Below are 13436 nucleotides of genomic sequence, written 5' to 3'. Positions count from 1 at the left end.
CGCTCGCGGCACCGCGCCTGTCTCGCCGGGTGATGAGATCGAGCTCGGCGAGGCACGCGGCCGCATGAATCGTGCTTCGATTACCGACGACGACGGCGGGTAGGAGGCGTGGCTCAGCGGTTCAGACGTGAGAGAAACCTGCACCAGGGCGGCAGAAGGGTGGCTGTAGAAGCAGCAGGCGGCAGCTCACACCTCTCTGCTCTCTCTCTGCTGCGTCACAGCACGGCAGATGCAGCTGTCGGCGGTCGAACAGCGACATCGAGGTACCACTGCGAGCCGCACAAGCAGGCCCTTGGTGGAGGGACAGCTGCAGAGGCCGCACAGCAGCGCACGTTGCGGTTGTGAGCCCGGGCACTTTGGACGCCAGCCACAGAACGCAGCTGATGGCTTCCCGCGTGCCGTCGCGCCGGAGCCGCCGTCGACGTTTGACGTGCTCAATCAGCATCAGAATTGTGAATGAGGAGCAGCCCCCAGAATAGTAGCGAAGCTCGTCCGGAACGTTTATCATCCCGCGACCCGCACTCGCACCCCGGCGCTGAAGGCATGGAGTGACTTGCGCTTGTGAACGAGGCTACCGTGTTGCATCGGCCGCCAAACGGGCAAGAGAAGCCAATGCGATGAGTACGTGTGCTGTGGTGACCGGGACATCAGGCTCCTGTCGCATATGAAGCAGCATGACAGGCGCATGCCGAGCCGCAGCACGAAGTCAGGCAGGGAAGGGATGAAACGATCTGAAGGATCGTTGTCGCGAGCCGTGCCGGAGCGGCACCGGCGCCGGTAGCCGTACAGCGCCGTCCGAGGATAAGTCATACGGCTCCAGAAACGTCTGACCAGAATAATGAACCGTACAGCTGACCTGTATCTGCCTTGCGATCAGCTGTGCCAGGCCGTCTTGGTCAGGCTTCGCGGGCGCGGCGCTGAGGGATGGAGGTCGTCCAGGCGGCGTGGGAGCAGGCGCGCCAGCCACGTGGCCATCGGCGCCCGCCGGGCGGCCGCGCCGCGCCGCGAGCAAGCTTCCAGCCAGCGGCGCGGCGCCGAGTGCTCAGCGCCGGCCGGGCGTGCGAGCGGCACAGGCGGCCGGCCGTCGCCGCCAGAGAAGCAAGGCGAGCGGCTCGACATCGCCGGCGCACGCGCATCCTTCCTTACCCTCTCCCTCCCTCACATTCCTCTCCCTTTCGCTGCAATGTCGGCTCGCCTTCTTGTGCAGAGCGCACTGCGCGCTCCCCGCCCGGCCGCCCTGCGCGTCGCCGCGCTGCCGCGTGCCTTTGCCTCGCACGCCACGCGCCAGGTGAGCATGCGCTCCGGCCCCGATGAGCAGAGGCGGCTGCAGCGCCGGACGTCGCAGTGTCACTCGGCGGACGTGAGGCGGACAAAAGAGAGCGCGAGCGTACAGGCTGTGCCGCAGCTAGCTGCGATGCTCCTCTCTGCGCACGGCCTTCTCTCGAGGCCCCCTCTGTCTTGCCCGTGCGCTGGCCGGCACGAAGCTGACGCTCTCCGCCTCGCTCCAGCCCATCACGCAGACGACGACGCTCGCCAACGGCCTCACCGTCGCCACCGAGTCGAACCCGGCGGCGCAGACGGCCACCGTCGGCGCCTGGATCGACGCCGGCAGCCGCGCCGAGACGGACCGCACCAACGGCACGGCCCACTTCCTTGAGCACATGGCCTTCAAGGGTGAGTGCTGAGCGCATCGCGGCGGAGTGTTGAGCGCGCGCAGGCGGTGATGATGCGGAGAGTACTCAGCTCGCGATAGGCGGCATGGGTCAGCCCGGGATAGGCGGCGTGGGCACGTTAATGGAGCGCAGCAGAAGCGAAGGCGTGCTACTTCTCTCTGAAGCTGCGGCGGCTTGCGTTGCCTGCCGGCCCCTCGAGATCGCCAGGGCTTCGCATTGCTCTGCATTATCTTGGCCTCTCTCTCTGCCAGATTACTGACGCGTTGATGACCAGGCACCGGCCGGCGCAACCAGCACCAGCTCGAGCTCGAGGTGGAGAACCTCGGCGCGCACCTGAACGCCTACACGTCGCGCGAGCAGACGGTCTACTATGCCAAGGCCTTCCGCAACGACGTCGACAAGGCTGTCGACATCATCTCGGACATCCTGCAGAACTCGAAGCTCGAGGCCGGCGCTGTTGAGCGCGAGCGTGATGTGATCCTGCGGGAGCAGGAGGAGGTGGACAAGCAGCTGGAGGAGGTTGTGTTCGACCACCTGCACTCGGTCGCGTTCCAGGGTGAGTGCAGCGGGCAAGAGACGGAGACGGAGGCGGGACTGCCGAACAGGCAGCTGCGTGGGCCTGCTTGCTGACGCACGGGTGGCTTTTGCAGGCCAGGCCCTCGGCCGCACCATCCTCGGCCCCAAGGAGAACATCCTGTCGATCAAGCGCGAGGACCTTGCTGAGTACATCAGCACCAACTACTCGGCCGACCGCATGGTGCTCGTCGGTGCCGGCGGCATTGAGCACGAGGAGCTCGTGAAGCTGGCCGAGAAGCACTTCTCGAACCTGCCCTCGTCGTCGGCCCCGCTCAAGGTGGGCGGCGCTGCGGCTGCGCCGACGAAGTTCATCGGCTCCGAGGTGCGCATCCGCGACGACACCTCGCCGACGTGCAACATTGCCATTGCCGTCGAGGGTGTGTCGTGGTCGAGCCCCGACTACTTCCCGATGCTCGTGCTGCAGTCGATCATGGGCAACTGGGACCGCAGCCTCGGCTCGAGCCCGCTGCTGAGCTCGCGCCTGAGCCACATTGTCAGCTCGCAGAACCTGGCCAACAGCTTCATGCACTTCAGCACGAGCTACTCGGACACGGGCCTGTGGGGCATCTACATGGTCTCGGAGAACCTGACGAACCTCGACGACATGGTGCACTTTACGCTGCGCGAGTGGCAGCGCATGAGCTCGGCGCCGACGGAGGGCGAGGTGGAGCGTGCCAAGAGCCAGCTCAAGGCGAGCCTGCTGCTCGGCCTCGACGGCACGACGGCCATTGCCGAGGACATTGGCCGCCAGCTCGTCACGTCGGGCAAGCGCTACACGCCCGCTGAGATCGAGGCCGCCATCTCGGCCATCGGCCCGAAGGACATCCAGCGCGTTGCGCAGAAGTACCTCTGTGAGTAGCCTGCGTCTGGCTTGCATCTCGTCACCTGCTCACCCCTGCCTCGTAGGGGACGCCGACATTGCCATTGCCGCACACGGCCGCGTCGAGGGCCTGCTGTCGTACGACCGGATCCGGGCGGACATGTCGTCGATGATCTACTAGACGGAGAGCGCCGCACGCGCGCGACGTGAGAGAGCTGCGTCGCTGCGCGCCGGATGTGCCGCAGCGTGGGGAGAAATGAAAGCTGCTTCTGGACTCGAAGAGACGGCAAGCAGCGTGGATCGATGAGGCGTGTACGAGGCGCCTGCAAACACTCGACAGCCGGCGTCGTTGGCGAGCAGTAGACGCTGCGCTCTGCGGAACCGTTGTCGCAGTCAGCTCCGCTCGACGATCCTCATCGCAGCCGCCGATGCCGCACACGCCTTGGAGAGTGAGGTGCTGACCGCTGGCCTGCGCGTTCGCCAGATCTGCTTGCTTTGTGCTGCTTCTGTCGGCGCGGCACAAGCGCCGCCGGAAGCTTCGCCGCGCCGCAGCCGCGGCAGGAGACTTCGCCTAGCCGCGTGCCCTGCATCTGAGACTGAGATTAGGGCTGCGATGCAGACGCAGGCCTCCTCACGATGTAGGCAGAAGCAGCAGAGAGCTCAGGCGGTGCTTGCGCGAGCTGCAGCGCAGGACCTCCGAGCCAGAAGACGCGCGCGGTGCGCTGCGAACGCGCGGGGAGCGCCGCGCCGACCGCCGCGCGAGCCATGTCACACCGCACATGGGAGCGCGACCTGCCCAAACGGGGATGCCGGCCAGGCACGGCTGCGGCGTCCATACACATCGCAGCGCTGCGGTGCACGGCGGAGTGGCGGCCAACTTCGACGCTGTGCGCGCATGCTTGGCGGCGGACCTGCGTTGCCCCAGAGGTGCGGCACACGCGCACGCGGCGAAGGCGGCCGCCGGCCCTTCATAAGCGCCGCGGAGGCGCCGACTCGTCTTGCGTTCCCTCAGCCCTGCTCAAATCTGCCTCGTTTCGTTACCGTGTAGTATCGTGCTTCTCACCGCTGGTCGGTCTCCTTGTGAGTCTGCTGAGAACTGGCGCGAGCGCTCAGCGGAGGCGTCGTGGAGTGGAGGCGGCGCAGCGGCGAGGACAAGGGGCGCCGGCGCCGACGCCCTTCCGTCCGCTTGTCCCTGCTGAGCGAGGGACGGCCTCGAGACAGCGACCTCATGCCACCGCCAGCGTGCACTGACACACCCGCAACTCGCAGTCTTTCGTCTTCTACCGCTTGCTCCTCTTGCTTTCTGCCCCTTTTGCTGCCCACCATGCAGCTCTCCACGCCCTTCGTCATGCTAGTGTCCATGCTGCTGGTCAGCATGGGCGCCACAGCCACGCCCGTCCGCGACTCATCGCTGCACGGCGAGCTGGCGCACATCGGCGCTCGCTCCGGACTCGAGGCGATCTTGCCATCGCGCCTGCTCAGCCGCTCCGGTGCCTCTGCGCTGCCTCACAAGCGCAGAGGCCGCAAGCAGAAGCGCTGCGCCTCCTCGGCCACCTCCACGATGAGCAGTGCGGCACCGACCGCCACCCTGACGCCGCCTGCGCCTGCGCCGCCGAGCTCGTGCTTCCCGGCGCTGGACTTCAAGATGCCCGGAGACGTGCCTGCCTCGCTTGACGGCTGGTGGTGCTCGAAGCAGGACGAGTATGCCTTCATGGGCTTCAGCTACGACACGTCAAGCTGCCCATCTGCCTCCGACCTCGTGCGTGACTTCACGCGGCAGCGCAAAGACTTCAATGCTCGCTACGTGCGCCTCTACTCGGCATGCGACCGTGCCGGCTTCAACGACGATCTCATCAATGCCGCGTGGTCGGCTGGCAGTAAGTGCTGTACGTGACGCGCATGAAGCTGTCTCATGCTGACCTGCTGCTCGACAGTCGGCATCATGCCGCTCGTCTGGTTCGGCTTCGACGGCAGCACGACGCTGTACAAGACGCGCATCAACAAGCTCGTCGCGACGATCAAGCGCAACCCCAAGGCGCCGTATGTCGTGCGCAGTGTCACCATCGGCTCCGAGCCGCTCTTCGACTGGGCTATCGGCGCAAATGACCTGGCAGCCACCATCGTCGACGTACGCAAGCAGCTGGCTCCGTACACCGGCAAGGAGAAGATGCAGATCACAACGAGCGAGATGCCCTACGGCTACACGATCCACGGCGATGCGCCGCGCGTCTTTGATACAGTTGTGCGTACCGAGCGATGCGTTGCACCTGGCACGAGCTCACCTTGCCTCCTCGCACAGTCGGTCATCCAGGGCAACATCCTGCCCTTCTTCGACGGTGCCGCATCGACGGTGAGCCGCAGCGCGCTGTACCTTGCCTGCAAAGACTGACCCCTCGTTGCGCAGGCCAAGAAGAGCTGGAACGCCATCATGTGGAACTACAACTACCTGATCGCCAAGGGCAAGGGCAAGAAGATCTACTTTACGCAGACGGGCTGGCCGTCCAACGGTGAGTCGAGCGGATCTGCGCCACTGCCGAGGGTGCCGCGACGCTGACGCACTCGTGGCCCGTGCAGACGACGTCTGGAAGGCCAACAGCAAGGACGCCATCGCCAGCGTGACGCAGATGAAGAACTACTTTGAGCTGCTCGACTCGCAGTGCGCCTTCTTCAAGGCCGGCCCTCAGGGCGGCGTCGGCTGGGTGAGTCCTACTTGCGTCAGGAGCCGAGCGTGCCGACTGACACCGCTTGCCCAGTTCGCGCACATCTACTCCGACAACGGCCTGCCCGGCTGGGGCGTGCTCGACTCCCAGCTCCGCCCGAAGTTCGACTTTGATTGGAAGACGAGCTGCTGAACCAGTGACATCAGAGGGCTCAGGGAACGTCTGCGAGCTGCAGCGCAGTGCCAGACTCAGACCACATTGAGCAATGCATATATACTACACGGACGCTCTTGTGATGCGAGGCAGGTGCGCGTGCGTCTACAGCGCCTCGCCGTCGAGCCAGCGGTTCATCATCTCGAGCGAGTTCTTGGGCTGGTCGTATGGGACCTGCGCCAGCTGCTGTCAGCGATGCTCTTGACGTGCCCTTCTCGACAACTCACCATGTGGCCAGCGCCAAAGATGGTGGCCCACGTAAGGCCGCCGCCGCGCTGCGTCTCGCCTGCCTCCTTGCCGTCGACGAGCCAGCGCTGCGAGATGGCACGATCAGTCAGCGCGCGGAAGAGGATCGCCAGTCCGCGGCACGCACGTAGTTCTTCGCCTGCTTGAACGCCTTGGCGCCCGCAAACTCCATGGCATCGATCCACTGCTTGTTGCCGAGCCAGTTGCAGATCCAGTCGCGCGTGCCGACGTAGAACAGCGCGGTGATGCCTGGCAGAGGAGAGTCAGATTGGCCCGAGCGTATCGAGCAGAGGGTCGCGCACCTCGCTCGAGCAGGCCGGCAACGTAGTCGGAGTTGTCGACGAGCGTGTCGCCGGCCCGGTCAAAGCCAGCCGCGACCTGTGAGGGGTGTCAGAGCAGCGCAGGAGCAAGCTTGCGATGCGGCACGCACATCCATGTTGCACGTCTGGAAGTCTCCTGCCTCGGGCGCGGCGCCAAGAAGCTCGCGCACGTCCTTGCGGTTCAGGTAGGCGGCAATGTCGGCCGTGAGGTCGTAGCAGAGGCTGTGCGCAGATGTCAGCGCCGCATCCCTCTCGCATCGCAATTCATGAAGCGACATACTTGGGGCTGAGGCCGGCCTTGCAGTCGTCTGGAGAGGCGGGGTCAGGACGAATGCGTGCCGGCGGCTCGCTGCAGACTCACCCTGCACGTTGTAAGGGTTGCGTCCAGTCTCGGCGTAAGGTCCGCCGATCTGGTCCGTGCAGGTGTTGACTGCCGCTGCGCAGAGCGAGCGGTCGAAGCTCTCGCGGCACTGCGCTGGGGTGAGCGAGAGGAAGCCTCGAAGCAAGCGGCGGCAAGACGCACCACCTTCTGCATCATCTTCTCGCAGCGCTTCTTCCACACCTTCATCTCCTTGCACGTCGAGATGTCCAGGTACAGCGGGTCTTTGGCGTGGCGTGAGCAAGACATCGTCACGAGTAGGCGGCTGATAGGCGGGACTCACTCAGGCCGGCCTGCGTGCAGGTAAAGTCGTAGTACGACGTGGTCTGCACGGTAATGTCCGTGAGGCCATTGCCGACGGCGATGCGCTTCAGGTTCAGCAGCTTGCTCGCGTCGGGCTTCTTGCCCTCCTTGGCCGCCTTTGTGGTGAGCTCAAAGTTGCGGTCCGCAATTTCTGCTGCGTAGCGCGGGATGTAGCGTCTGTGCAGCGAGGAGATGAGCAGTGGCCTTGCGCAGGCGTGCACACACGCGGCACTCACCCGCCGTACGACTCGCCGGAGAGGATCAGCTCGTTGCTCGCGAAGCGCTCAAAGGCACCGAGGAAGATGCGCAGGAACTTGTACACGTCCGCCGCGCCCTGGTCGGCGTCGTACGTGTGCGTGCCGTAGCGCGAGTACGAGTAGCCGACGCCGATGGGCTGGTCGATGAAGAGGGTGTTCATGCGGCTGTTCCACGAGTACGCGTTGTACGTCGTGCCGTTGATCGGCGGCCCCTCGACGCGGCGGCCGCGCCCGCCGTCGTCCTTGACGCGGCACGGGCCCAGCTCCATGAAGAGGCCGATCGCACTCGAACAGCCGGGTCCACCGTTGGTCCAGAGCAGCAGCTAAGGGACGGTGAGCATGCGGCAAGCCATAAATCGTGCGGTGCTGCTCACCGGGTCCTTCGAAGGGTTGCTGCGCGACTCGAAAAATGTGAAGAAGAGCGACTTGCCGTCGATCGAGTCGATGTCTGTGCAGCTGCCTCAGCACCGCGCGCGCTGCCGCGCACGTGTCGCTGTACTCACAGCCGCTCCAGCTGGTCACGCTCGGATCACAGAAGGCGTCTGGGTCGCTGCTGTCGTCCTTGCCCTTGGCTGTGGAGCATGGCATGAGACGCTGTGCGGGCGGCGCACCCATGGCTCTCGGCGTGACTCACCGCTGGGCGCGGCCGGCGCGTTGATGCGCTTGATGCGCACCGACATCTCGGGGAACTCCTCATGCGTGAGCACGGTGAAGTCGGCGCGGTGGCGCGCAATGAGCTCCTCGGTGCTGGCGGCGCCGGCCGAGGCAGCCTGCGCACGCGGCAGCTCGATGCGCTGCGGGCCGGCAGCGCCGGATGAGGCACTGTCGACGGCGTCGAAGGCGGCAGCTGCGGCGGCGGCTGCGCCATCGGCGTACAGCGGCAGCTGGAGCGCCAGCGCCGAGGCGGCGAGGGAGAGCAGGGCGGCGCAGCGAGCGAGCTTCATGGCGGCCGAGGAGGATGTGGATGGGAGGAGAGAAGCAGGCTGAGCGCGTCAGCAGCCGCATGCAGGACAGCAGCTTGTCAAGGGTCGACGTCCGTGCGCCGCCGCCGCCGGCCGGCCCGGCCGCCTCGGCCGGTGCCCCTCCTCTGCCAGCACGGCAGCTGCTCGGCACTCTGACTTTGCTGAATGGCCGATGTACGGCCGCCGCGTGCAGCATCCAGGTGCAGACCCTTGGCGCACATGTCCGCTGTCGCTGCGGCCATACCTGCTCGCTATCGGCCATGCGAGGGCTGCAGGTGCGCTGTCGGCTCACGGCATCGCGCCGCGGCCGAGATGCCCGGCGTCGGCGAATGCGCCGCGTGGTGCCTCGCTGCGGCATCGCTCTTCGGCTGGCGGGGTGCATGGCTTCATTAGACCGGGTGTATCGCAGGGTGCAGGCATGCAGAGCATAGGGAAGGGTGCGGGCAGCGAGAACATGGGGACAGAGGTACGTTACAGGGGGTGGGGCGACCGCGCGGGCATGGCCACACGCAGCGCCGGGACAGAGGCGAGGCAAGCGGGACACGGCGGTGCGGGCAGGGCAGGTCACGCGAGCGGCGCGCACGGGATGCGGGGCAAGCGGCAAGAGGCGAGACGCATCGTGGGACGCCGAGGCGGGTGCGACGGCGTGCAGAGCATCGACAGGCGGCGAGATCCAGGGACGTGGGACGTTGAGGCAAGAGCTCGCACCTCGAGCGCGAACTCAGGAGGACGGCTGGACGCTCGAGGGACGCTCGTCGCCGCGCGGCTGCTGCTGTAGCGGCGCCGCAGCGGACTCGCGGCCGTCGCCACTGAAGGCAGGTGGCAGCTGCAGCCTGCGAGCAGAGAGAGTCAGCACCATAGCACAGCACTCCATGCCAGAAGGCCGTACGCACATCGACATGACGTCGCTCCACGTCGGCTGCGAGGGGTCGAGCTGGAAGCCAAACGGCGACACCGAGGCAGGGTTGTGCGGCGGGGCGCGCAGATTCTGTTGCGCCGGCGCCGGCTGCTCCGCAGCACCACCGCTGAAGCTCGAGTGCTGCTGGAAGTACTGTGCAGCCGCCGAGGAGAGCTGCTGCTGGTGCTGCGCCTGCTGTTGCTGCTGCGGCGTCAGGCTCTGCGCCTGGCCTGACGAGCCGGCCGTGACGTGCGCAAGCATGGCAAGGCCCGTCGGCGGCTCCGACACCGGGTAGCCGCGTTGCTGCATACCGAGCGCAGCAGCCACTCCGCCATCGTCGCGCCGGCCGGCAGTCTCGTTCCAGAAGACGGACTCGGCATCTGTTGGCAAGGCTACTGAGCAAGGGGCCGAGTGGCGAGCTCGATGCAGGGCGACTTACCGAAGAGACTGGGCGCGTGGCTGTAGAAGCCCTCGGGCGCCGAGGCGCCGCCGTACGCAGAGCTGCTCTGCAGGTACTCAACGAGCTGCCGCTGCTGCTCCGCCGAGGTCGGGAAGCCGCCGAAGCCCGACTGCTGCGGCATCTGCTGCTGCGCCTGATACTGCATCTGCGGCTGCTGCTGCTGCATCTGCATCGCCGGCGGCACGCCAAAGCCCGGGCGCGGCTGATTGTTGAGCGCTCGTGCACCCTGCTGCTGGCTCGCCAGCTGCTGCACCTGCTCCGGCGCCATCATGTTGACGTCCTCGTTCATCAGCAGGGGCGGCGCACGCGCCCGGAACGCATGCTGGGTGTCCGGCGAGGCCTCCGTCGAGGCCGACGTCGTAGATGCCGCGTACGAGCCGTCAGTGGTGCCGCCGCGCTCGTTGGACAGCTCCCACGACTTCATGGCGCTCGACGGCTGCTCCCAGCCACGGCGATCCGCCTTGCCGTGTGCCGAGGGAGAGACGTCCTGAGCCGTGCCGTGGGCAGCATTGTCGCCTTCGGCAGCTTGCTCGTTTGCACGCGGCTTCTGCTGGCCCTTCTTGCCCTTCTTCTGCGCGCGCGTGCCGGCGCGGCCCTCCTTGGCGTGGGGTGCGCCGCTCGCGTCCTCGCGGCCGCCCATGAAGCCCTCGCCGACCATTGCGACGCCGTCCAGCAGCTGCTTGTGCGCAGACGCGGCCGGCCAGCGTGCGCTGAGCTTCTTGAGCCACTGGCGGCACAGCAGGAAGCGCCGCTTAGCGTCATCGGAGATGTCCTTGTCGGAGAGGCTGGCGTTGAAGAGGAACAGGAGGCTTGCAGAGAAGAGACAGTAGCCGAGGTCGCCGGAGAGGCGGTCGACGTCGACGGACGTGGGCTCCAGCAGATCGCAGAGCTTGTTCGCTGCGGCGGTGCACTTGCGGTGACTGTCGTTTGAGAGCACCTCAGACAGCTTGGCGCCCTCGTCCTGCGGGATGAAGGGGCGGTGCAGCAGGAGAATAGCGTTGTAGTACCTGCACAGGGCCTCAAGTAAGCGGGGTTTCTAAGCTATAGCGGCGCAGCACTTACCAGACATTGAGCGCAAAGAATGACGGCAGCGGGCCGCCCTCGCCGGAGTTGTCGGGTCCCTCGAAGCGCAGATGCGTCGGCAGGTCCTCCTTCCACTTGCTGAGCTGCCGGTCGAGGTCGGCCAGCACCGTCTTGGCATTGCCCTGCTTGCGCAGCGCGGCCTTGCGCCGGAAGGAGTGCACGGAGCTCAGGATGCTCTCGATGATGTTGAAGAGGCGTACGCCTTCGTTGAGCGTCGAGGGCGCGTGCAGGTAGCGCGGCTTGCCGTTGGCCGACGGCGGAGGCGCGCCGCCCGGCTGCATCTCAACCTGGTCGTCCCAAAGCTCGAACTCATCCTTCTCCTTCTCGGAGAGCAGCGGCACGTCGCAGTCCTTGGCGTGCATGAGCACCGGGCGGCCCATCTCTGCCGAGAGAAGCGTGCCGAGGATGCGCACGTGGTGGATGAGGCGGACGCGCGTCTCACGCTCCGTCGAGTGCGAGAGCAGGTCGAGACGGTGGATGGGCCAGCGGTGGAAGCCGAGGTCCATCGAGAGGGACTGCGACAGGCTCGAGAAGGTCCAGGCACGCGAGAGGTCGCCCTGGCCGTGGTGGTATAGCGCGAGCAGGAAGGCAGCCTGGATCGTCGAGACGCACGGGCGCAGACGAGAAGCATAGAGGTGCTGCTCGGAGCGGCGCGCAAAGATCTCGCCGATGCTCTCGCCCAGCTCGTCGGCCAGCGCCGGGTCCAGGGCTGTCTGGAGCGTCGACGAGCCTGAGGCGGGCGGCGCTCCGACGCACGCGGCGATGGCGTACACGGCGTACAGCAACACACCGTCAAGCCGGTCGGGCAGCTCCGCGACTGGAATCTCATCGAGCGCAGGCTTGAAGAGAATCGGCCAGAAGGGGTGGAAGCCTGACCAGTAGAAGCGCCACAGACGCGCGTTGGCGGCCTCGCTCACCGCCGGCGTCTCGAGTATCGGCTCGGCAATGGCGAGACTTTGCCGACGCACGGCCATGAGGCTAGAGCGCAGCGCTGTGGCCTCGGCATCGTCGTCGAGGTCGGCCGAAGCCTTGAGCGGCGACGGCGCATGTCCGTCCAGCGTCCGGTCACGCGTGCGAGGCGTGCCCTGCGGCGAGAGCGTGTTGAGGATGTGGTCGCGATGTGCCTGGGCGCCGTTGGAGAGCGGCAGCTCGGACGACAGGGTGAACTTCTCTCCCTCCCCTGCGCCCGCCTCATCACTCTGATGCGCCGGGCGGATCAGCGGCAGTGGCAGCACCGCCGGCGTCACGACTGTCCGCTTCTCCTCGCCCGACGTGCCGGCGTCGGTGCTGGCATGCTGGCCGAGCGGCGAGTGGACGCTGGACTGCTGGCGGTGCAACAGCTGGATGCCTGAGCTGGAGCCGCGATGGCTGACCTCGCCCTTCTCGTTGATGCCGAGGAAGTCACCATCACGGTCCTCATCGCCCTCCAGCGAGCGCTGGCGCGAGGAGCCAGCCAGGCCCTCCTTGGCGTCGCCGCTCTCGGGCATGCTGACGGTGACGCCACGCTCGTTGCTGATGCGCGCCAGCTCGGTGGCTGCCGCCTCGGGGCCCAGATGTGTCGCCAGGTCGCGGATCGTCGTCTCGAGCGTGCGCATGATCTTGGCCTTGGCCGACTCCTTGGGCGTCGAGCGGAAGCCCTTGGGCGGGCCGCGCTTCAGGCCCGACGCGTTGTAGGAGCACTGCGTGCCCAGCACGAGGCACACCTTGCACTCGGGCCGGCCTGTGTGCGACCGCGGTCAGACCAGAAGCAAAGCCGCGACACGGCGAATGCTGCACCTCTGACTCACCTCCGTCGCAGCGCCGCTTCTTCGAGCTACACGGCAAGCATGCCTTGCCGACGCGTGGCCCATGCTTGGCTTCCTTGCTCTCCGCCGTCGCCGGCGCCTCGTCGGCGTCAGCGCTGTCCGACGCGCCCGACTCGCCGGTGCGCGTCTTCTTGCGTGCGCGCTTGGCCGGCGGCGGCGACGAGGGGCGCGAGCCGGGCTCGCCGCCGTGCGACGGGCCGGGCGAGTCGAGGCCGGACTCGGGCGTGATGGGCTGGTAGGCGGCGAAGGGCGCGGCGGCGGCGGGCGGCGGGCGGTGCGCCGGGTGCGGCAGCTGGTACGGCGCGCGCGGCGGCGCGGCGAGGTGTGCGGCGCCGTACATGTCGGCGCCGCTGGCGCCCAGGCCGGCGCCGAGCGGGGCGTTGTAGTAGGGCAGCGGCGGCGCCATGCCGGGCGTGCTGCTGCCGCCGTCGCTGCGCGGGTGTGCGGGACGGTCCATGCGGCAGGGAATGCGCGCGTCGCAGGGACACGCGTGCGGCGAGGAGGCTGCGCTGCGCTGTGCGGGTATGCGGTGGTGCGAGGGGTGCGAGGGCTGCGAAGGATGTGGTGGTGAGGATGGCCCAAGCCAAGAGCCGCCGCCGCTTGCTTGCTTCGCGCCCGGCTCGAAGCCGCACAGATGAGCCGAGGCACGCATGCGGTGCCGGCGCCACGCCGTCGGCCACGCCGCCTGTGTCGCGCGGCGCCGGCACAACCGGCCGCCGCGTCCCTGCAGATGCGCATCTCGCTGTCGGCCCTCGCCTGTCGCGCGTCACCGTCAAGGCAG

General features: G+C 67.1%; 5 protein-coding genes across 5 annotated transcripts; 2 read left to right on the top strand and 3 right to left on the bottom strand.

Annotated features, from left to right (window-relative positions):
- Nucleotides 1-59: 59 nt before the first annotated feature.
- On the bottom strand, nt 60-691 carry FA09DRAFT_239496 (hypothetical protein). The gene has a single exon (XM_025739633.1). It carries the CDS (start codon nt 506-508, stop codon nt 122-124), a length of 387 nt encoding a protein of 128 aa, XP_025599314.1. The 5' UTR covers nt 509-691; the 3' UTR covers nt 60-121.
- A 492-nt stretch (nt 692-1183) lies between these two features.
- On the top strand, nt 1184-3323 carry FA09DRAFT_345595 (putative MAS1-mitochondrial processing peptidase beta chain precursor; the record flags this gene model as incomplete). Its single annotated transcript, XM_025744701.1, has 5 exons — nt 1184-1360; nt 1410-1674; nt 1948-2229; nt 2324-3100; nt 3156-3323. 5 exons carry the CDS (start codon nt 1184-1186, stop codon nt 3248-3250), a joined length of 1596 nt encoding a protein of 531 aa, XP_025599313.1. The 3' UTR covers nt 3251-3323.
- A 1391-nt stretch (nt 3324-4714) lies between these two features.
- FA09DRAFT_317038 (glycoside hydrolase) lies at nt 4715-5937 on the top strand (the record flags this gene model as incomplete). Its single annotated transcript, XM_025740866.1, has 6 exons — nt 4715-4946; nt 5004-5311; nt 5369-5419; nt 5474-5608; nt 5670-5768; nt 5823-5937. The coding sequence occupies 6 exons, from the start codon at nt 4715-4717 to the stop codon at nt 5919-5921; spliced, it is 924 nt and encodes a 307-aa protein (XP_025599312.1). The 3' UTR covers nt 5922-5937.
- FA09DRAFT_328993 (alpha/beta-hydrolase) lies at nt 5845-8506 on the bottom strand. The gene is made up of 13 exons (XM_025741989.1): nt 8082-8506; nt 7951-8019; nt 7822-7895; nt 7427-7770; nt 7171-7367; nt 7032-7111; nt 6870-6978; nt 6789-6816; nt 6619-6730; nt 6491-6566; nt 6316-6437; nt 6170-6256; nt 5845-6116 (listed from the first exon to the last, which is right to left on the bottom strand). Exons 1-13 carry the CDS (start codon nt 8389-8391, stop codon nt 6048-6050), a joined length of 1677 nt encoding a protein of 558 aa, XP_025599311.1. The 5' UTR covers nt 8392-8506; the 3' UTR covers nt 5845-6047.
- Nucleotides 8507-8782: 276 nt separating this feature from the next.
- Nucleotides 8783-13208, bottom strand: FA09DRAFT_359640 (hypothetical protein). Its single transcript, XM_025745141.1, has 5 exons — nt 12638-13208; nt 10830-12570; nt 9747-10774; nt 9303-9687; nt 8783-9242 (listed from the first exon to the last, which is right to left on the bottom strand). The coding sequence occupies exons 1-5, from the start codon at nt 13110-13112 to the stop codon at nt 9131-9133; spliced, it is 3741 nt and encodes a 1246-aa protein (XP_025599310.1). The 5' UTR covers nt 13113-13208; the 3' UTR covers nt 8783-9130.
- Nucleotides 13209-13436: the final 228 nt, after the last annotated feature.

Source organism: Tilletiopsis washingtonensis (genome assembly GCF_003144115.1).
Source record: "Tilletiopsis washingtonensis strain MCA 4186 unplaced genomic scaffold FA09scaffold_7, whole genome shotgun sequence".
NCBI classification, from domain to species: Eukaryota; Fungi; Basidiomycota; class Exobasidiomycetes; order Entylomatales; genus Tilletiopsis; species Tilletiopsis washingtonensis.
The sequence above is the reverse complement of the archived record's forward strand: the minus strand, read 5'-3'. Positions and strand labels throughout refer to the sequence as shown.

What these genes read in the sequence shown, in the direction of transcription:
- FA09DRAFT_328993 (XM_025741989.1), bottom strand. Translation starts at nt 8,391, where the DNA reads ATGAAGCTCGCTCGCTGCGCCGCCCTGCTCTCCCTCGCCGCCTCGGCG. An exon ending in AAGGCCGGCCTCAGCCCCAA is followed by an intron (nt 6,731 to 6,788) that starts GTATGTCGCTTC and finishes ATCTGCGCACAG; the next exon opens with CCTCTGCTACGACCTCACGG. An exon ending in TGCCGGCCTGCTCGAGCGAG is followed by an intron (nt 6,438 to 6,490) that starts GTGCGCGACCCT and finishes CTCCTCTGCCAG; the next exon opens with GCATCACCGCGCTGTTCTAC.
- FA09DRAFT_359640 (XM_025745141.1), bottom strand. Translation starts at nt 13,112, where the DNA reads ATGGACCGTCCCGCACACCCGCGCAGCGACGGCGGCAGCAGCACGCCC. An exon ending in TTCTTTGCGCTCAATGTCTG is followed by an intron (nt 10,775 to 10,829) that starts GTAAGTGCTGCG and finishes GGCCCTGTGCAG; the next exon opens with GTACTACAACGCTATTCTCC. An exon ending in TGGAGCGACGTCATGTCGAT is followed by an intron (nt 9,243 to 9,302) that starts GTGCGTACGGCC and finishes CTCTGCTCGCAG; the next exon opens with GCTGCAGCTGCCACCTGCCT.
- FA09DRAFT_239496 (XM_025739633.1), bottom strand. Translation starts at nt 508, where the DNA reads ATGATAAACGTTCCGGACGAGCTTCGCTACTATTCTGGGGGCTGCTCC.